Source organism: Equus asinus, chromosome 7 (assembly GCF_041296235.1).
Source record: "Equus asinus isolate D_3611 breed Donkey chromosome 7, EquAss-T2T_v2, whole genome shotgun sequence".
In the NCBI taxonomy this organism is placed as follows: domain Eukaryota; kingdom Metazoa; phylum Chordata; class Mammalia; order Perissodactyla; family Equidae; genus Equus; species Equus asinus.
In genome coordinates, this window is record NC_091796.1 from 98,687,038 (window position 1) to 98,708,381 (window position 21,344).

General features: G+C 53.6%; 1 protein-coding gene across 4 annotated transcripts in view; it reads right to left on the reverse strand.

Moving 5' to 3' along the window:
• The window catches only part of ITPK1 (inositol-tetrakisphosphate 1-kinase), a 171,952-nt gene that overhangs the window by 62,511 nt on the left and 88,097 nt on the right, over positions 1-21,344 (reverse strand). For all 4 annotated transcript variants that reach the window (XM_014832109.3, XM_070514217.1, XM_044774243.2 and 1 more), the window contains one exon: positions 8,745-8,870. In XM_014832109.3, coding sequence (XP_014687595.1) covers positions 8,745-8,870 — 126 coding nt within the window. The remainder of the gene's footprint in view (positions 1-8,744; positions 8,871-21,344) is intronic.

Below are 21,344 nucleotides of genomic sequence, written 5' to 3' on the forward strand. Positions count from 1 at the left end.
GATGGTGTTACTTTTTCCTCCCTTCACTTGTGTTCCCTTTGTATCACCCCTGCCCCCTCACACACACACACTCTCTGTGGGGGCAGGGGCTGCATCCACCTGATCCGTCTTATTTATCATTGAGTCTGCAACGTCTTTTATAATTCCTGGCACACAGTAAGTGCTCAGTTAAGACTTGCTGAATGAACAACATGACAGTCATTTGATGAATGATCTCACAGATCAACGTAGAGACTGAGATAAAGGGCCAGGTCAGACGCTGGAAGCCCCGGGGGCGTGGGCTGTGCAGGCAGGGGCTCAGAGAAGGTCCTCGCGCCTCCCTCTGTCTGTCCCGGGAACCCAGGTGGGTAAAGGCTCAGCACCTGCGCAGTCTGACTCCTGGCTGGTGAGAGACTTCATGACTTACTACACAAAGTGGAAGAAAACCACACTGGGGCTTTACTGGGGGCACGCAGCCCACAGGGGCGGCACAGCAGCCAGTCAGGGAGTCTGGCCCCAAGACCGCCCAGGATGAGAGTGGAAGGCGAGTTTTCTGCTGCAGGTGTTGGGAAGTAAAACCCACGGGACTACAGACCTCTCGGCCTACAGGCTGATCTCCAACACCAGACAGTGAGGCCCCGGCATCCATGCTTAGGAAACACGAGCAGCTTTACCGACCCGCTGAGGCTCTCAGAGCTGCTGTGCTCTGAGAAATGAAGGGGTCTCAACCAGGGGTGAATGTGCCCCCCAGGGGACAGCTGGCCACGTCTGGAGACGTTTTCACTCATCACGATTGGGGGTGATCTACAGGCAGCTAGTGGGAAGAGGCCAGGGATGCTGCTGGCCATCCTACAATGCACAGGACAGCCCCACGACCAAGGATGGATCCGGGCCCAACAAGCCAGCAGCCCTTAGGCTGAGGAGTTCCGATGTGATGTGTAGACACATTCCTTCTACAAATGTGGAAAAGGTATTATGAACAAATGTTAGTATTTTTAAAACCCAACATGCCTCACACCCTGTGCCATAAAACACTCACCGTCCAACAGAGGAACCACGGCCAGTGTGCTGGGGCAGAGCCCAGGCTTCCAGGGCAGCCATCCCCTCCCACTGTACCGCCCAGCGCCATACAAAGTCCAGCTCTGCCCCGGGCTAGCAACAGGGTCAGAAAGTCCCGGGTCTGCCTGGGGGCGGGCCTTCCCTCCACACCAGAAAGGCGACACTAAATGGCACCAACCTCCCCAGGGCAGAAAGAGTGATTCACAGCCACCGCCTGCCTGGCCGGGCCAGGCTGCACAACAGGCAGATTGTGCAGCCATCTCTGCCATGGGAGGAGTGGCCTCGTGACCCCGTGACCCCGGGCAGCAGTCATGGGGAGGGTGACCTTATGGTCACCCCGGGACAGAAGCCATCTGTCCTCTGGGGCCAGAGCCACCAGATATGCCCAGTTCTGTCTCCCTTGGCATCTGTGGCCAGCGTTTGATCATCACGTGGCACCAGCTGTGTCACAGCAATCCTAGACGGTGACCTCTCCCTCAGGTGACCCTGAATCGCTGGGCCTCACACTCCCCAGGGGTCCGTCAGCTGCTGGCCAAAGGCCCCTTGAGGCGCATTTGAAAAGAGCACAGCCACAATCCTGGCTCTGCCATGTTCCCTCTCAGCAACCCCGGGCAGGCGCCTCAACTTCCTTGGGCCTTGGTTTCCTCACCCAAAAAGGGGGGAAGCAATTCCATTTTCCCAGGGATTGACAGATGCACCCAATGAGATAAGAGATGTGGAGTGCCCAGTGCAGAGAGGGCCACCAGGGACCTACTCGGGAAACAGTGGCCTCTCCCGGGGCTCCAAGGTGACCCCCTGAATCCTTCCCTGGCGCCCATGGTTCTTACTCTGTCCCACCAGCCAGGAGGCCCTCACGCCGCCAGGCTCTGCCCCCAAAAGAGACAGAAACTCCTTTAACGTTTGATAATCAGATTAGAAGGCCTCGAACAACAAAACCTTTCATTTCTTCTACTTCAACTCCATCCCCACAGCACACAGTCCAGAGCCCTGTGCTGGCGGCCGCCCAGGAAACATCTGAGGTTGACAGGTTTGAGTCAGCGCAGCTGTGGCATCATTCCTGAGCCCTGGGGGTCCGGAGCAAACCAGAGCTGCGGCCTCGGAGGTGATCACGCTGCTCAGAGAAGCCACCTTTCGAGTTGGGTACAGCCGCTCTCAAAGCCACTGTCTCACACTGCCATCCTGACATATACCCCGCGCAGCAGGCAGGACAACTGAGGCAGGTCAGCTGGAGAGGGGTGGAGCCGACCCCCACCGGCCCCACTTCCTAGACTAAAATCAGCCCACATTTCCGCTCCCCTGTCACAGAGCACATCTCCCATTTGGGGACACTTTCATTATCGCTGTCTCATTGACTCCAGCTATGACTACGAACTCTCAAGTCAGCAGGGACCGACAGCCACAGATAAGCCACAGATAATAAGAAAAGTACTATTGTCAGGGCAATAATAAGCTGACAGGACTGAGAGCCCACTCAGTGCCAGGCCTACGCCGAGGGCCTCCCATGGGTCTCACACCCAGGCACTGACAGAAAGAGTGGCGAGCGCTTACACCCGTGCACACACTGCAGGCGCTGTTCTAAAGGCACCAAGAATATTAATGGGTTTAAGCCTCACAATGCCCCTCTCAGGCAGTTTAATTATCTTCTTTACTTTTTAGAAGAAAAGGACACTGCGGGGCTGCTGTGTTCCTCTTCACCATATGTGGCTCCCTAGCCTGCAGGCAGGTCCTCTCCCCTGACTTCCTGCAGTCAGTCATGCCCAGGAGGATGGCGTGACCCGTGAAAGGTAAGAGTCCACAGCTCGTGTCACACTGGGGCAGAGCTAAGAGTCAGAACAAGCTTCACGGAGTTCTCTTCCTTCTGCCACCACCTGTCAGCAGCTGCTCCGTCCTCCCAGCTCCCACACCCACAGCAGAGCTGCAGGCGAGCCTCCGATGACGTGTGGCACGAGGCAGAAATAAGAACGTGTGGGTTCCAGGAGCCGCCTGTCACGGCAGTGTGGCTGAGCCTATCCCGCTAGCCTGGAGCAGGAAGGGCCTTCAAAGCCGTCCCTCCGAGCTCCTCAGGAGGAAACTGGGGTCTGCCGCTCGCTACTCCTGGGGGAGACGGGTGGCACTCGGGCGCTTCCTGCCCCGTGGCCAGGCCCCGCATATGCCAGCCTTGCACCTCCAGGATCGTCAAGCTTGGGTTCCCGGGGCTCTGCGTGGTTGACGTGTGTTAACACACTTGGCCTCCTACCAGGACTGTCTCCATTTTCAAGATGAGGAAACTGAAGCACAGAGGAAGGTAAAGACCTGCCCAAGGCCGGCCAGCAGGAAGTGGTGGGGAGAGCTTGGAACCCAGGCAGCGGGCTCCAATACCAGTGTCCCTAACCACTGTGCTATGGGGCCCAACAGTCTAAAGGTGGAGAAGGCAACTCTGCAGGCTCTAGGCACCAACATGGACAGGACATGAGGGCTCTAGGAGGGTATACAAATGGCCAAGGAGCACACCAAAAGACACCTGACACCATTAGCATCATTAAGTCAAAACCACAAGATGCCACTTCACCCCCAGTAGAAGGGCTAAAAGTCAAAGTCAGATAGTAAGTGTGGCTGAGGATATGGAGAAACTAGAACCTTCACACACTGCTGGCGGGAACAGAAAATGGTGCAGCCACTGGGGAAAACAGTCTAGTGGGTCCTCAATGACCACATGACCCCACAATTCTACTTACCCAAGAGAAATGAAAACACACATCCCCACAAAACGTACACGTGAACGTTTATAGCAGTGCTATTCGTAGGAGCCAAGAGAAGGAAATGGCCCAAACAGCCATCAGCTGACAATGTGGTCCGTCCACACCACGAACAATAGTCGGCCATGAAAAGAATGAAGCACAGATTGATGCTACAACATGGACGAACCTTGAAAACATTACGCTGCGTGAAAGAAGCCAGTCCCAAAACATAGCATATTCTACGATCTCTTTCATCTGAAAGCCCAGAAGAGGTAAATCTTTAGAGACAGAAAGCACTGGCTGCTTAGCGCTGGGAGGGGGGTGACAGTTAAAGGTTACAGGGCTTCTGAGGTGATGAAAACGTTCTAAAACTGAGTGTGGTGGTGCTTTAACACGCCCGTGAACACCCTGAAAACCACTGGGTCATACACTTTGAATGAGTTTATTGTATGGTATGAGTTATAGCTCAATAAACCTGACTTTTTTTTAATGATAAGGGGTAGGGGATGGGATGGGGAGCTGGGCTACTGAGGGTCGATTTGATACTGTTTCCTTTGCGGTAAACACTGGTGAAGAACCAACGTGCAAAGTGTACGTTCTCTGCCTGCGTCCACGCCCGTCCACGCCGTGAGGCGAGAGCTCCCTTCCCAGACACATTTTATACAATCAAACAGTGGACTGGGAGCCAAGAGGTGAGTAGGGCGTTGTCCTTCGTGGACCTATGGGTGCCGGGCGCTGCTCAGAGGCTGGCCTGTCACAGCTGAGGGGGGGGCGTCCAGGACCACAGGGGCACTGGGGTGAGGAGGGGGCACTGCGAAGCACGAGCCCCCTCTTCATATCAGACACTGCCAGACACCAGCGACCACGGTGTCCTCACTGCCCAGAGTTCATCTCACACTGGCAACGCCCCATCCCAAACAGGCTTCTCTCTGTTCCAATTAAATCTGATCTTATCACCCCCCCCACCCAGCCTGCAGGATAGAGTCCAGGCCCCCCAGTCTGCCGAGAAAAAGCCCTCTCTCCAACGTTATTGTCCTGCTGCTCTGACACCCATGAGGCACGCCCACACGCACCCAACAGGCAGCGCTATGTGCCTCACGACCCCGCCTGGCCTCTGCCTTCGTGTCCCACTCTCAGCTGCCCACTGGAGCCGCCTGCTCCCTCTGCTGACCAGGTGCTCTGCACAAGGCCAGCGCCCATGATGTTCTTTCACTTCACAAACGCGTAGGCACAATTCCTACGTACCGGGCACCGTGTGTGGCCATGAGCTTGAGGCAGATGCAATCCCTGCCGCTGTGGAGCTAACCCCCAAATGAAGAGATGGCAGTAGCAACAGAAAAAGAATCATGAACTTCCAAATGGAAGGAAGAAAGAGTGCAAAGTTATGAGGGTCTGGGACGGGGGATGTGTCCTCGGTCGGATGATCAGGGAGACATCCCTGAGGAAGGGGCACCTGAGCCGGGAGCTGAAGCTCAGGATGGAATTCCAAGCATGGGATGGCTTGTGCAAAGGCACTGAGGTGTGCAAGAGCTCAGAGCCTGAACAGCTGCTGTGGGGGGGCCAGCTTGGCAAGAAGGGGCGGCTGGGCAAGGAGGCAGGTGCCAGATCACTCAGTCCTCACGGGCCACGTTAAATGGCGCAGCCTTGATCACACCAAAATGAGGAGGCGTGGAATGGTTTTAAGCCAGGACGTGCAGTGATCAGGTCTGTGTTTGTCCTAGCTGATGACTCTGGGGGCTACGATGGCAGGTCCTGGTTTCCCCAGAGGTCTCCCCTCCTGGGCTAGGAATTTGCATGGGCAGTGATCTGTAAACAGTGTGCCACGGCAGAGGAAGCTGTCCTTGTGCCCAGACTGGGGGCTCGGGGACTATCTGGGGGACTCAATATCTTTCCAGCTAATCAAGATGGCAAGAAGAGGCGACCATTTGGACTCAAACCTCCTTCTTCTAAGCTCATTCAGGGAAAATCCCAGGAAGATCCACCTAGACAGCTCCACGTGCCTCCTGGAGCACGATCCCAGGAACCATTCTGGGCAACTTGGAGGCTGGCAGGGGCAGCAGGTGGAAGACCAGCCCTGGCCACACCTGACAGGTGGCCCCAGAAGCCACAGTGAGAAGAAGGTTCTCCATGCTCCCCTGAGGAAGCAGCTCGAGCAGCGAGGACACCCCTGAGCACAGGACAGGGACCTCCCCACTGCCCAGCCCCATTCAAGGGACCATTGCCTGGATCTGTTCACTAATAATCACTGATAACTGAATCTCGGGCAGAGCCGCGGTGGCAAGAGGCTGCTGGCTCCACATGAACCTTGGCGCAGAAAACAACTGAATCATCCTGAGGATTCTGCAAGCCAAGGCCTCTTGAGGCCCATCAGAAAAAAGAAGAAAGGCTTGGGAGTGGAGGGGTTCCTACGGCAACCACCTTTAGTGATCTGCAATAAGCCCCAGGCCCATACCCTCCAACCTGCCCACAAAGTGTAGCCAGGAAAAAAAGCATCATCTGTCAGCTCTGAGAATTCCTTTCCATCCCCGGGACCTGGAGGCTTAAGGGAAGCATCCCACAGGCTTCTCTGTCAGTAGGATCTCAGACAGGTCAAAGCAGCCCCAAACCACTTCCCCAGGAACCTGAGTATGGCCTTTGGAGAAGGCCCTTCGAGCTGGGCCTTCCATCCTACTCTTGGCCTTGCTCACAACAAAATGCAGAAAGGCCAGCTTTGCAAACCCAAGCCCTGGGCTCTACTTTTCCACCTCTGACAGGGCTTCCCTCTGCCTCTCTGGTCCCTGTGTTCCCTACCCACCCAAGCTGTGTCTCCCTGTTAATATCTTGAGAATAAATTCTAAAACAGGAATCTGAAAACAATGGCATGACCAAGGTCAAGTTTCAGTCTATCTGGTCTGGCTCTGAACTTGGATCTCTCGCATCCTAAGCGGAGGGGAGGACTGGGTCAGCACGGACAGCACCGCGCCTGGCGGCAGGCGGAAGGCCTGCGTGCCGCTGAGGGGGCCTCTTCCCCGGCATCTCTGCATCCCCCTCTACGCCAGCCCCCGCCCACCTCCTCTCTTCCTGGGGCCTCTGGAAAGTGCGGCCTGTCACCCTTTTCCCCAAAGGATTGTTCTCTTCACAAAGGAGGAAACGTCCTGGCCTTATCAGATATCCGGCTTCATGCTGAGGCACGGACTGCTACATTGGAAATTTATCCCAGAAGTTCCAAGGCTGCAAGGTTAGCCTGAGGTCACCTCAGTCATCGGAGGGCCACTGGGAGAGTGAGTGTGCCTGGGAGGGACCCAGCCCAGACCCTCCCTGGGAAATGCACGCAGCGGCTGAAACCCTTAAGCCACACATCCCTAGTCCCCCGACCTGCTCTCTCTGTAACCTTCTTTCCCGTCAAGAACAGGAACACAGGGGACACAGTTCTCCTTTACCAGTCAGCTGGGCTGTGGGCTGTGTGTCTGGGGAAGTGTTGGGGGGAATCCCCACAGGGGCGGCTGTCCCATCACTCTCCGGGTACCGGGGCTGGCCGTGGGCGGCAGACCTTCATCTAGAAGGACAGTAGTGCCACAAGCAACAGTGGTGGCCGTACTGGTCTAGCAGCAGGCATGGCAGTAAGCACTCAGCAGACAGCAGGCCCTTTCGTATCCACCGACATGTACTCCTCACTGCGACCTGCCCACCCCAAGAAGGAGGAACTCTCAGCATCCCCATTCTTCAGAAGAGGAAACTAAGGCTTGGGGAGGTCACTGGATCCAGCTGGCATCAACTTCCCACTAAGCGCTCACGGGGCCCAAGCAGTGTGCAAAGTGCTTCATCTGCGTCAATTACTGCCCCCAGCAGTGTATAGGTTTTCCTGTCCTAACACCATCGTACAGATAAGGAAACTGAGGCTTGGAGCCTCCTGGGGAGCCCAAACACACCTCCCCCGTGGCCTCCAGCCCTGTGAAGGAGGGACGGACTTCAGGCACGGGCAAGGCAAAGGCCCAGGAGGGCACGACGTGAGGACAGCACACCCCCCTTCAGGCGGGGGGGGGGGGGGGGGGGGGGGCACAGCAGAACCATGAGCAGGCCACTGTTATTCTGGGGCCACACGGGACACAGCAATCTATGAGAGTCGGCGAAGGAGGGGGTGAGACCCTCGGGGAAGTGAGGGAGGCTAGGGTCGCTGACCCTGACACAGGGAGAAAGAAATGCCGTCAGCACAAGGGCTACTGTGTGGCGAGGAGGGGAGCTAGCGAGAGTGCCCTCTGTCCTGAGAAAGGACAGGACACCAAGTCCCCAACCATCTCCACTGGGAAGTGCTCGCTCAGACAGCCCTCCCCCAGGGAGGCCTCTCCTTGGCTGCATTTCCACGGATAATAGGACTTTGTTTCTCATGACCCCCGAGCCGCCTTCCAGAGGAATGAATCACGCTCTTGTCCACAACAGAGACCAAGTCAGTGGGGGCAAAGGCAGCACCTCCCAAGGTGTCAGGCGGGTCACCGTGGAGTCAGGACCCAGGCTGTGGGGACATGGGGCTGGGAGGAGGGAACAGCTAAGAGGACTACGTCAAAGCTTGGAGATGAGCACACAGGGGTCAAAGCAACAAGCACAGAGAGGGGCTTCTCCACCACATCTAGACTTGGGGCATGTGCGGCTGTTCCAGTGGAAAAGCCCTCGGGTGTCCCTTTCTCCAAGCCCGGCAAGAGGGTTGCAGCCCTGTGCCAGCTCAGAACCACTGGCAGTGGCTGTGTGTGTGCATGTGCTGAGGATGTGGAGGCCACATGTGGAGTCGGCAGCACTCTGACCAGTGAATCATGTCCAGACAGGTAGAGGGCGGCGGTTCTGCCCTGGTTCAATCCCCTTTCACAGCCAACAAGACAGAGGCCCTGGCAGCAAAGCACCTGCCCACAAGCCCGTGTCTCGGCAGCGGCAGAGCCACTACCACAGACCACACAGCAAGACAGCTGCTCTAGCTTTAGAAACGCACAGATCCGCTCCCTCCTCAGCATCCTCACTCACCTGGAACCTGTGCACCAGCTCCAGGGACTGGCTGTCGTTCTGGTCGGCTTCGAGGATGACATCGGTCAGCTTGTGGATGATGACGTCCAGGGGGCCCTGCTCCTCGATCGGCCGGCTAAGGTTCAGCTGCAGGGGGACACAGAGAAAAAGAACAACTTCAGCAGCTGAGCCCACTACCCTGTGCTATCCTCACCCTCTGCCTGCCCCTGCAGCCCTGAGAAGGGGGTGGGAGGAGGGCCGCACACACAGGAAATAAAGACAGGACCGCCAGGCCAAACCCGCTGAGATCCCAGACCTCCTCCGGAGCAGGCCCCATGTTTGTACTTCTGTCCCCGGGCCCCGTGCTACCCAGGATACAGAAGACACACACAGGAAATCAAGGTGACAAAGGATTCACTGGTCAAGCGAGTGCCACTGTGAAATTGCTTCACAGAGAAAGTGTTTAATGAAGATGTCCCCTCTGCCCAACAGCTGAGATTTTTCAGGTAGGGAAACCAAGGCTCAGCAAGGTGGAGTAAAGCAACTGAAGTCACACAGCCAGCTCTCAACTGAGACCCAAGCAGGTAATCTTTCTACAAAACACAGAAAGTCTCGCAAGGCTGTGATCTTCACCAATCTGAGAGCTGCTGCTCCCAGAGATCAGGCACTTGCCCTTCACACTGAGATCAGGGCTTACCATGACAAAGCAAAAGCGAGCGGGGCTGCCTGGAACCTGTGATGCTCGGCCTGCCCTGCTCCGCTGGGGGCATGATTATTTTTTCAAGAGCGTGGGGTTAGGAAGATCGGTCCCCAAGGGAGCCAGAGCCGCCGGCTGACAGACAGTCGGCAACACCTCACCCCAAGGCAAGAGCACCTGCCAACAGCTGGGGCAGCCTGACACCGCGCTTCCTGACCCGCCAGATGTCTGCCGTCCGGCACGCAGCCACCACCACCTGCAAAGCCGGTCCCTCAGAGGCAGCGGCGCCAGCCCGGCACCTGGCTGACCCCCAGGATGGTCTCAGCAAAGGCCGGAGAAGGCCACCAGCCTGACCCCCAAGTAGGGCTTCCTCTGGGATTCAAGGCTGATTGTCTCAAAGTTACTGGTAAAGAAATCACAACGACAGCTACAAATGATGGCTCTAGGTAGGCACTGTGCTAAAAGTGACATGCATTTGTTTCGTTTTATTTTCCAACCACGCAATAAGAAGTGAATTCACGAATGAGGAGGGTGGAGAACACAGACTTTTGAAACCTGCCTGGGATCTCATAGCGAGAAAGCGGTGGAGCTCGGATGCAAAGCCAGATCTGAAGCTGTGCTTGTCACTCAGTCATCCCCATCCCTGGAGCTCGCCCTGTGCCCTGGGAGGCTGTCCTCTAGAGCCACAACCCCCTGGCTGCCTTGTCCTCTGGCTTCTGGCCGAGTCTGGCCAATTGGAGGCACCAGCAGAAGATGAGAGAGAGAAGTCTAGTGAGTGAGTGTTCCCACCGCCCTCACACCCCGACCGTATTTCTGGCAGCAGCTCCAGTCCCCGTCGAGCAGGGCAGCCCCTCTCCCAAGACCACCGCTGTCTCCAGGCTCCCACACCACCTCCCCTCCCCCTGTCCCCTTGGGCCTGGGGTGATGACAGCTTGCACTCTCTGCCTCGCCACCTCCTGCTGCCTCCTTTGACCCTGCCCACACCTTGTCATCCTCCCTTATTTGAACTTTTTTTTCAGTAAACCTTCAGAATGTGCCAGCTCTTTCCTGGTGATATCCTTAACTCTTCTTTTTTTATTGTCTGCCAGGAAAGATGTTAAGGGATTTCCCCGATTTAAAAAAAACAAAACCCCACAGACCACACAGTAAGAAAATACTGAGAAGACATTTCCCGTCCCATGGTGACCAGCCTGTGTACAAAACAAAACAAAGCAAGAATCAGACCAGCTGAGACGGCGAGCATCCCTTCCAGGGCCCCTGGACGAGGAAGGGAAGTGGCACTTGTCCTCATAGCAAGCCCAGCAGCTGAGGACAAAGTTCCCACCCTCACAGACCAGGACACCAAGAGCCCAGAAGGCAAAACGATTGGGGCGAGGCCACGCAGTTGGGAAATGGCCCACTGGGGCCCCAGCTGAGCTGTCAGGTGTCCTGGGCCTGTGCAAAAGCCCAGCTCATCATCCCCCTGGGCCTCAGTTTCCCCTTCGATAAAAACAGGAAACTGCAAGACCTTTCTGGTTCTGTTCGCAGGTTCAGTATCACATTCCCAAATAGCCCCACTTCACAGAAAAAAACAGAATCTGAAGGAAGGTACAGAAGCCAATGAGAGGTGGTAATGAGAGCAAAGGATGGCAAAGTCTCAAAAGCAGCCATAGACACAAACCCACTTTTGCCATAACTTGTGGTCCACTGCGACAGGCACCCAAACAAGGAGCAAACTGGACAGCCACACGCGTAAGAATGAACGTAGACCATGACCTTTCACCATTCACAAAAATTAACTCAAAATGGATCAAAGACTTGAAGGTAAGACCTGAAACCATACAACTCCTGGAAGATAATATAGGTAACACCCTCTTTGACATCGGTCTCAGAAGGGTCTTTTCAAATACTATGTCTATTCGGACAAGGGAAACAAAAGAAAAAATAAACAAGTGGGACTTCATCAGACTAAGGAGCTTCTGCAAGGCAAGGGAAAGCAGGGACAAAATGAAAAGAAAACCCACCAACTGGGACAAAATGTTTGCAAATCACATATCTGATAAGGGGTTAATCTCCAAAATATATAAAGAATCACACAACTGAACAAGAAAATATCAAACAACCTGACCAAAAATTGGGCAGAGGATATGAACAGATACTTTTCCAAAGGAGATATATACATGGCCAATAGGCACATGAAAAGATGTTCAACATCACTAGTCATCAGGGAAACGCAAATCAAAACTGCACTAAGATATCACCTTATACCTGTCAGAATGGCTACAACCACCAAGACAAAAAATAACAAATGTTAGAGAGGATGTGGAGAAAAGGGAACCCTCCTACACTGCTGGTGGGAATGCAAACTGGTGCAGCTACTATGGAAAACAGTATAGAGATGTCTCAAAAAATGAAAAACAGAAATACCACATGACCCAGCTATCCTACTACTGGGTATTTATCCAAAGAACTTGAAATCAAAAATTTAAAGACACTTATGCACCCCTATGTTCATTGCTGCATTATTCACAGTAGCCAAGATGTGGAAGCAACCTAAGTGCCCATCGACTGATGAATGGATAAAGAAGACATGGTATGTATATACAATGGAATACTACTCAGCCAGGAAAAAGACAAAATTGTGCCATTTGCAACAACATGGATAGACCTTAAGGGTATGATGTTAAGCGAAATAAGCCAGACAGAGAAAGACAAACACTGCATGACTTCACTCATATGTGGAAGGTAAACAAACACATGGATAAAGAGAACAGATCCGTGGTTACTAGAGAAGAGGGAGGTTGGGGGGCACAAGGGGTAAAGAGGCACATTTATATGATGACTGACAGATAATGAGGTACAACTGAAATTTCACAATGTTATAAACTATTATGACTTCAATAAAATAAACAACAAATAAAACACAAGAGGCCGATATTTTCAGACCAAGTCAGCCACAAACGGAAGAGAACTGGGCCACACGAGTGATGCTGGGCAGGGTGCCCTGGGGCCAGTCAGAAACTCCATCCCCACCAGCGTGCACATCTCCAAAGAGAATTTTCCAGGTCTCCTGTGCAGCATGAGGGCACAGAAATCAGCCCCCGAGAGGAGCGCTCGGGTCCCCGTGGGTTTGGGGAAGCAGGTGGGCACAGGAGATGCCCCTGGGTTGTCCTCGCCTGGCACCAGCCCGAGGCCTGTAAACCTGACAACCGTGGGCTGTTTGGAAAATAAGCTCTCCGAGTTCCCGGCTGCTCCACTGAAGGTAAACAGTTGAGCTCTGGAAGCCAGCCACCTTCCTTTGTGTATTTTCCAAGCATTCTGATGCCAGTAAAACCCTTTCAGGAGAACGGCAACTTGGGACATGCATCAGGCCTGGTCTGGTCCCGGCTCGGCCGTCTCTCGCAGCAGCATCTTTGCTGAGGCCTAAACAGAGCTGCCGGTTCTCCAGACTCTTCCTCAAGCAGCCGGACAAGCCGCTATCACCCTGAGGGGTCTATCCCCCTGAAAATGCCTCAGGGGGGCTTCAGTCTCTGCCAGCCGGCTGGGAAGGAGGAGATGGGCCCACTGGGGCTGCACCCTCAGGAGGGGCTGAGGCTCAGGCAGGCTCCGGGTGCACCACAGCAGAACAGGCTGGCTCCCAAGAACCAGGACACTGCTGAGAAGGGGCCCCCAGGAGGGGATGCCACAGAGGAGGGGATCCCCAGGAGGGGGACGCCACAGAGGAGGGGACCCTTGGTGGGTGGGGGGGAGGATGCTGAGAAGGGGACTCTTAGGAGGGCAGGATGCCACAGATGAGGGGATCCCCAGGAGGGGATGCTACAGAGGAGGGGACCTTTTGGTGAGTGGGGGGAGGATGCTGTGGAGAAGGGGACTCTTAGGAGGGCAGGATGCCACAGAGGAGGGGATCCTCAGGAGGGGATGCCACAGAGGAGGAGATCTGGCGGGAGATAGCTCAGAGGCCTCGTTTCCTGGGTGGGATGGGGACGGGGACCCTCATGGAAGTGAAACCTCAGTGCAGTTGTGTCATTCTGTTTTCTGCCCACGTTCGGCCCCCAGGAAAGGGAACCTTCCTGGGGAATTGTCCTCTTCCCAGGAAGGGGTCTGCTTTGGCCCTCTCAGCCAGTAAGGAGGGCGTCTCAATGAAAGGGCCGCCCGCTGTGGCCAGAGGAAGGCTGTGGGCGCCATGTTTCCAGGTCACGCCATCCTGTGAGGCCCAAGCTGGACGCTGTTCTGCGCGGCGCTCTGAGTTCAGAATCCAGGGAAAACAAGGGCCTACTGTTTCCCGCAGCCACCAAGCAGCAGGGCTGACTGGGGTGGGGCGGGCCTGGGAGGAGAGGGGACAAAGGCCTGCACACCCCAGTGGCCTGGGAGTCGCCTGTGACTTCCGAAATAAGCAACCCAATCACACCCGGCCCGGTATCCAGGCGGGCTGAGCTGCGACTACCCCACCTCGCCCACCTGGTCGGGGAGGAGGATGGGCACGGCAGACGCCCGGAAATGCACCGCAGCTCAGCCGCTTCTGGGGCTACAGCAGATCACTTAACTGCTCTGTGCCTCAGTTTCCCCCATTCATAAAATGCAGACGCTATTAACTACTCCTGACACCTCATAGGACAGTTTGGGTGGACGAGAACATTCCATCTATGGAGGGGGCCCCCGGTGGGCATCCGGCAGACGCAGCAGGGCTCACCCCGTGAGTGCTCAGGACAGGTTCCCACTTCTGGCTGCTCACTCACTAACCTGACAAGCGTTTCCTGGGCACCTCCGTGGGCCGGGCACAGACAGCCCCCGCCCTCTCCCCTCGGGGTTCTCAGTGGTCATACGAGCGTGCTGTTCCCCCTGGAAGCAGACGCAGGCGAGGCAGCCACGTGCTGCTCCAGGTCCTGCACGGGAGCCGTGCTGCTGCGCCTGAGCCGCCCTCTGCCTGGAACATCCCCCGCCCTCACGTCCCCTTGTTTGCACGAGGAGCTCTTACTCATCTTCCAGTCCCAGCTCAAAAGTTCAATCCTGTTTCAGACTTCTCAACTCACCCCACCCCAAAGAGGAAGAATTAACAGTCCCCTGGTCTCAACCATATGCCCAGGGCCCTTTGCATATCCTGCCAGGATTGTACCACAAATGCCAATTATAAAGTCATTTCTCTAACCCTGACTCCTCCTCAAGACCCTGAGACCCCCAACGACCAGGGCTGAGGCCTGGCACCCCCAGGACCCAGAACAGTGGTTCGAGGTAAGAGCTTGGTAAACGACTGCTAAATGCAACTGGATGCTTTACAGAACAAAGTGAACAACGCAGAACACCTTGAGGGGATGTTCCGTGGAGCAAGTGACCCCTCCTGCTAAAGGAGCCAGAAACAGCCTCCTGGAAGAGGAGGCGTCCAGGCCAAGCCACGGAGGAGGGAAGAACGGGGCCTCCGGAGATGGGTGGGGTAAGGAAGGTGATCCAGGAAGAGAGCGTGCTGCAGGGATGCAGAACTCATCTCCAGTAAGCACTCTCCTTGCATTTGTCAATTCCAAGTGCCTTGGATGCCCCAGGCCGCCGCTCTGCAGAAAGAGCTTCTCCAGCAGCACTGACCCCCAACTGGCACCTTGGGAGGGTGACCCATGACCCCTCTCTCATGCCAGGTCTGTTCCAAGCACGTTACATACATTAAGTCATTCGATTTTCACAACCACCTGCGACGAGGACTCACGAGAGAGGCACAGAGGTTAAATAACGCGCCGAGGTCTCACAGCTTCCCCTCACTCTTAACAGTACCCAGCCAACGGGCAGAGTGGTGAAAGGATAACCTTTTGGGATTTCCTTGGTGATAGGAGTGTCTTTTGTTCTAAGGAGGCAAAGCTGGGTGGGCTCCTGGATGGGGGCTGGTCACCATAAAGACCAAGCCACGATTAGAAGCTTGGAACTTTCGGCCCCATCCCCCACCTTCCAGGAAGGGGAGAGGGGCTGGAAATTGAATTAATGGTAGATCATGCCTGTGTGATAAAGGCTCCATAAAAACCCCAAAGGGAAAGGGTTTGGGGAACTTCCTGGTCGGTAAGCGCGTGGAGGTGCTGGGAGAGCGGCTTGCTCCAAGAGAGCATGGGGGCTCTACGCCCCTTCCCACATACCTTGCCCTACGCATCTCTGCCACCTGGATATTCAACTGTATCCTTTATTACATCCTTTTCTAATAAGCCTGTCAACAGTAAGTACACCATTTTCCTGAGTTCTGTGAGCCGCTCTAGCAAATTACTTAGATCCCAGGCGGGGGCTGTGGGAACCTCTGCTTTACAGCCCACTGGTCAGGAGCACAGGTAACAACCTTGACTTGGGATTGGCACCTGAAGGTGGGGGAGAGGGGGAGGCAGTCGGGACTGAGTCCTTAAACTGTAGGATCTGACACCGTCTCCTGGTAACAGTGTCAGAATTGACTTAAACTGCAGGACACTCAACTAGTGTCACAGAATTGCTTTGTACGAGAACTCCACACGTCTGGTGTCAGAAGCGTCCCGAGTGCGTAGGTGTGCGAGTAATGGAGATGCACAAGAGGTGTGTTTTTCCTACTCAGTAGCACAGTAGATAAATGTCAACTATTCTATTTCCCTCTTCTCACGATTTACATTATTAGTGACCAGTGGAAATTTCCCTGACTTCCTGTATGAGCTCAAGTACGGGCTGGAATTCAGATTGTGCAAAGCTAGACCACTTGTCCTGGCTCCTAGGAGACTCCTCAAAGCCTTTGCAGCCACAATAAAATTTACTATCATTGTGAATGATAACTAACATTTACAAAGTTCTTACTTTGGGTCACATAGCATGCTAACAAGCACGAAAGGCATGAGGTGCAGACGAGGATGAGTCACGGAGAGGTTAAGTAACTTGCCTACGGTCATACAGCTACAGCTGCGTGGAACCTGGGTCTCTCTCCCACCAAAGCCAGGCATTCAACCTCTAAGCCAAAAGGTGTCCTGGGCACCTGGGGCTTTCCTTCCATCCACTTCTCCCTCAATTCACCCCCGCGGAGTGGTGTGTTTTCAGCTGTGACCTCAAATGGAAGCCACTTGATGAAAAGTTTTGTCTCAAACAAGATCCAGACAAAGCAGCCGGGATGAAAGGTGAGTGGGCATAAGTCTGATTTATTCCTCTGCACTCTCCACAGATCTCAGGATCTGGGGCACGACTGCCAGCTCCAATGTTTAAAGGCCGTGCCAAGCAGGAGCAGGTCTCTCCTGAAATAAGAGTCAGGCCTGGTGCCTCGTGGACAGACTTCAAAAGGGAGCTGGGCCTTGGAGGACGCAGCACTTGTGTCTTTTTCAGTGGGGTTGGTTCCAAAAGACGACTTGGGGGGAGCAGACCAAAGGCTTTTCCCTGGCAAGATCCATTCTCACTCCCAAAGGAGCTCAAAGTGGCCCTCGGAGAGGTCAAGAGTAGGAGGTCACATAGGGCTAGCCACCAAGACCCAAAGGCCGGGCCAAGCAGGGCGCTGGTCACCCCAGCAGCCTCTGCCCCGGGCTGAGGAGAGGAGCTGTCGCCAATGCTCCCTGACCCAATTCCCCAATTTATCAGTAACTGGTTTCCAAACACCGGGGTAATGAGAAGAAACAGCGATCTGGTTAAGGCAGCAGACTGGATAACCCTTCTCCCATAGAAGAGGAAGGGCCAAGTCTACTCAATGTGTCATGATAAAGGGACCTCGCAGGTCCAAAGTTCTGGGAATTTGCAAGCCGAATTTATTTCAAAGAGCCACAAAAGTTACGCCCACTTAGCAAGCACAGGTCCGGAAGAACGGGACTGACCTGGGTTCTCAGGAACTAAGACAACTGCGGCCTGCACTCCATGCCAGGAGCCAGGTTCAAGAGCAGATTCAAAGGATAAAGACACCCATGCCCTTTGACCCACTAAGCCCCCTCCTAGGATGCACTGGCCAAAGGAAAAAATGAACAGGTGAAAACCAGTCCTGGCCCAGGGAGATTCAATGAGGCCACACCAGCAAGAGAAAGATACAGAATACACATCCAAAACCGGGTGGCTAAGTAATGACAGGTGCACCCGCACCAGAGGATGTAACATAACTACTGAGAGGACAATGAAGAGGCCTACTGGAGACAAGGGTGGCTGCATGCGCCACAGCCATGTAAAACCACCTTGTGACGCACAGAGCTGGAAAGAAAACACAAACCTGAAAATGGGAGGATTCTGGGCAGAGTGGTCATTACGGGTTCAGCAGCCCCTTTCTGGACACCTGGCGGGTGCACTTCCCGACTCCCTTGTAACTGCATGTGATCAGGTGACTAGTTCTGGCCAGTGAGTTGCCACAGGAGGGAAGCATGTCACTTCCCGGGCAGAGCGTGTAATTGCAAGTGCCAGGGCCCCCAGAGCTCCCTCTCTGCTCTCTGGCACAGGACTGGCAACGTTCAAGATGGAGGCTGCTCAGTCTCGGATCTCTCAGCGATTATGATGAACCGAGGCCCCAGCGGACCCCCCAGGCACATGTGCATGCGTGAAACATAACCACTCGCTGCTTTAAGCTACTGAGATTTGTGGGCTATTTGTTAACACAGCACAACCTAGTCTACCCTCCCTAACAGAGTCCCCCATAGATTTTTCTTTTTCCATTTGTTCAAACAAAGGAAGTATGGAGGGGAAGCGGAATGGGGAGAAAGGGAAATGAAAGCAAATGGGCCCCACAGGTAACTTACCAGGCTGAGAATGGGCTTTTGTTGAGTTTTTTTTTTTTTAATTAGATTTAGTGTTTGGATGAACTACAATAACAGGGATTTATCCTGTAAGGGGAAGACTTCTTGCCCATCCCTTAGGCTCAGAAGGCAGAAACCGTGAACAGAGCCACAACTTGAATGTGGCTGCTCTCTGGCACCCCAAAAAGCACACCCTAAATCTGCCAGATGAGTCCCTCAACCCCGTGTGGCTTGGCCAAGTGGGCCGCTTCCAACTTGCTCTCATTCACAGGGGTGCTTGCGGGACAGAGTCAGGATGGTGGGAGCCCAACCCTCGCCTACGTGCCAGGCACCAGCCTGGTCCTGTCCTGGGACGAAGCACAAACCACAGGCTGGCAAGAAAGAGAAAAGAAGCATAAAAAGGGCTGGGGGATCTGGACCCACAGGGAGGAAAGTCGGGGGCCATGTAACAAAGGCTGACAGTACTGCGTGTGTTTGGGAGGGGGGAGGCGCCCCACTTACTAGTCTCTGGTCCCCAGGCCAGAGGAGGAAATCCAGAGTGCTCCCTTCTCCCTGGCGGTCAACTCTCCTCTTCCCCTCCCAGAGCCACCCCAAGCACAGTGCTCCCCTTCCCCATCCCAGGCAGAAAGGTACAAAGGGCAGGGCAGAGACTCCAGCCCTGGGGAGGGCACTTCCCTCACCTCCTAAGCCTGTTTCCTCACCTGCAGGGTGAGGGCAGAGAGACATGCTTCCTATAGTCATCACCTGCACGCAGTGAGGGGACAGTCACCAGCGCCCCATGTAGGCGGGCCTCGCAGCTGTCAGCAACCAGGAGCTTCTTCCTTACTCCAGGGTGACTCTCTCTTCAATTTGAGCCTCTCTCGCCTTGTTAGGCTGCCAGCATGATCCTAATAATCACCTTCAAACCAAGATTCTCAGGAGGTCCCTGGCGCTGTGCTGAGCACTTTACATACCTAGTTCATCAAATCCTCATAAGGTCCCCAGGAGGCAGAGATGTTGTTACCACTTGACTGACGTCAGACAAGGAAGGTTCCAGGAGGCAAAACCTGACGGAGGTTGTACAGGCGCAGTACGTGGGAGAGACAGGTCCCCACCCCAGGTCCCTGTGGCTCCATGACGGGTGCTCCTCAGCCCTCTGCCTTCCTTAGGAAGGAGAGTGGCTGGGGCGGCTACAGGGTGGTCTGAGGGGCTGCTCCCTCCCGCCAGGGCCAGAGGCAGGCCTGTGTCTGTCTGCCTTGGGGCCTCGCAGGCACAGGGCCCCCACTGCAGTCTTGCTCACAGCTCCAGGGGAAGGGGAGCAAGTCTGAAATCCCAGCTGGTGAGCCCGAAGCTTTCAACCAGAACTCCCTCGCCTGAGCACCACCTGTGTCAGGAAACACAGCAGCTGCGGGAGCATCCTGAGGGCAACGAGAGCCTGGATTTGGGTCTTCCAGCCTGCCTGCAGCCAACGCAGCACCCCACTGTCAGCTCAGGAGAGGGTCTGACACCAGCACCACCGCCCAGGAAAACCCGGAGGGAACAAAGACACCCAAAGCACGTGGGGATAACACTTGTCTAAGTCTCCACTTTGTCATCTTTTCACTTGACTTAAGGTGGTTTTGCCATGCAGAAAATCTTTACCTTTCTTAATTCAAATGTACCACGTTTCATTTTTTGATTCTTTACGCGTGAGATTATTTTTAAAGTATCCCACAGTTTCTCCAAGTATTTCTATGTTTTCAATTTTACAATTAAATCTCTGCTCCATCTGGAATTTGAATGATATGAGGTATGCATCTCTGTATATTTTTTTCCAGAGACTCAATTGTCCCAATGACATTTATTAATAATCCATCTTTCAGCCACTGTTTTCAAATGCCGCTATTTCCAAATATTAATTCCCATGTTCATCCTGCTCTCTTTTTGGACTCTCCATTAATCTGTACAGTCTTGTACGGATACCACATTGGTTTGGGGTTTTTTCCATTGTTTTAATTACGGTAGCTGTAGGATAAGGTTTAATACCTAGAAAAGCTAGTTCCCTCTCACTAACCTTCTTTTTCAGAATTTTCCTGACAGTCGTGCTCATGTATATTTTCGACATGCCTTTTAAAATAGGACTGGTCTGGGAATTAGTTAGATGTATAGACAATTTAAGGAAAATCCATGGTTTCACCTTGAACCTTCCTAACCAAGAACATGGCAAGCTGTCTCTGCAGCTCACATCACAAATGGCTAATTTTTTCACATATGATAAGCTCCTACAAATTGATAAGAAAGTCAATCAACACCAACAGAAATAAAACGTATGTTCAGACATAAGTACAGAAAAGTAAATAAAATGGCTCCAAACATACACTAGATAATGCTCAATGTCACACCCAAGACAAAAACAAATTACAACTCTATTAAGATAGCATTTTTTTCAAAAAATTAAAAATAGAAATATCATATCACCCAGCTATCCCACTACTGGATATCTATCCAAAGAACTTGGAATCAACAATTCAAAGAGACTTATGCACCCCTATGTTCACTGCAGCATTATTCACAATAGCCAAGACGTGGAAGCAACCCAAGTGCCCACTGACTGATGAATGGATAAAGAGGATTTGACATATATATACAATGGAATACTACTCAGCCATAAAAAAGGGCAAAATCGTCCCATTCAGGGGCCGGCCCCGTGGCTGAGTGGTTAAATTCGTGCGCTCCGCTTTGGCGGCCCAAGGTTTCACTGGTTCGGATCCTGGGTGTGGACATGGCACTGCGCATCAGGCCATGGGGAGGCAGCATCCCACACGCCACAACTAGAAGGACCCACAACTAAAATATACAACTATATACTGAGGGGATCTGGGGAGAAAAAAGCAGAAAAAAAAATTTTCTTTTTTAAATCATCCTATTCGCAACAACATGGGCAGACCTTGAAGGCATTATGTTAAGTGAAATAAGCCAGACAGAGAAAGACAAACACCGTATGATTTCACTCATATGTGGAAGATAAACAAACACATGAACAAAGAGAATCATTCAGTGGTTACCAGGGGGTAGGGGGGTGGGCGTGGGCACAAGGGTGAAGAGGCACACCTATATGGTAACTGACAAATAATAATGTACAACTGAAATTTCACAATGTTGTAAACTGTCAGAACCTCAATAAAAAAATAATAATAATTAAAAAGATAGCATTTTTCTGTATACCAGATTGGCTAAAGTCTGAGAGATTGATAAAACATCATGTTGGCCAGGATGTAGAGAAACAGATACTCAAGCACAGGGTGGGTG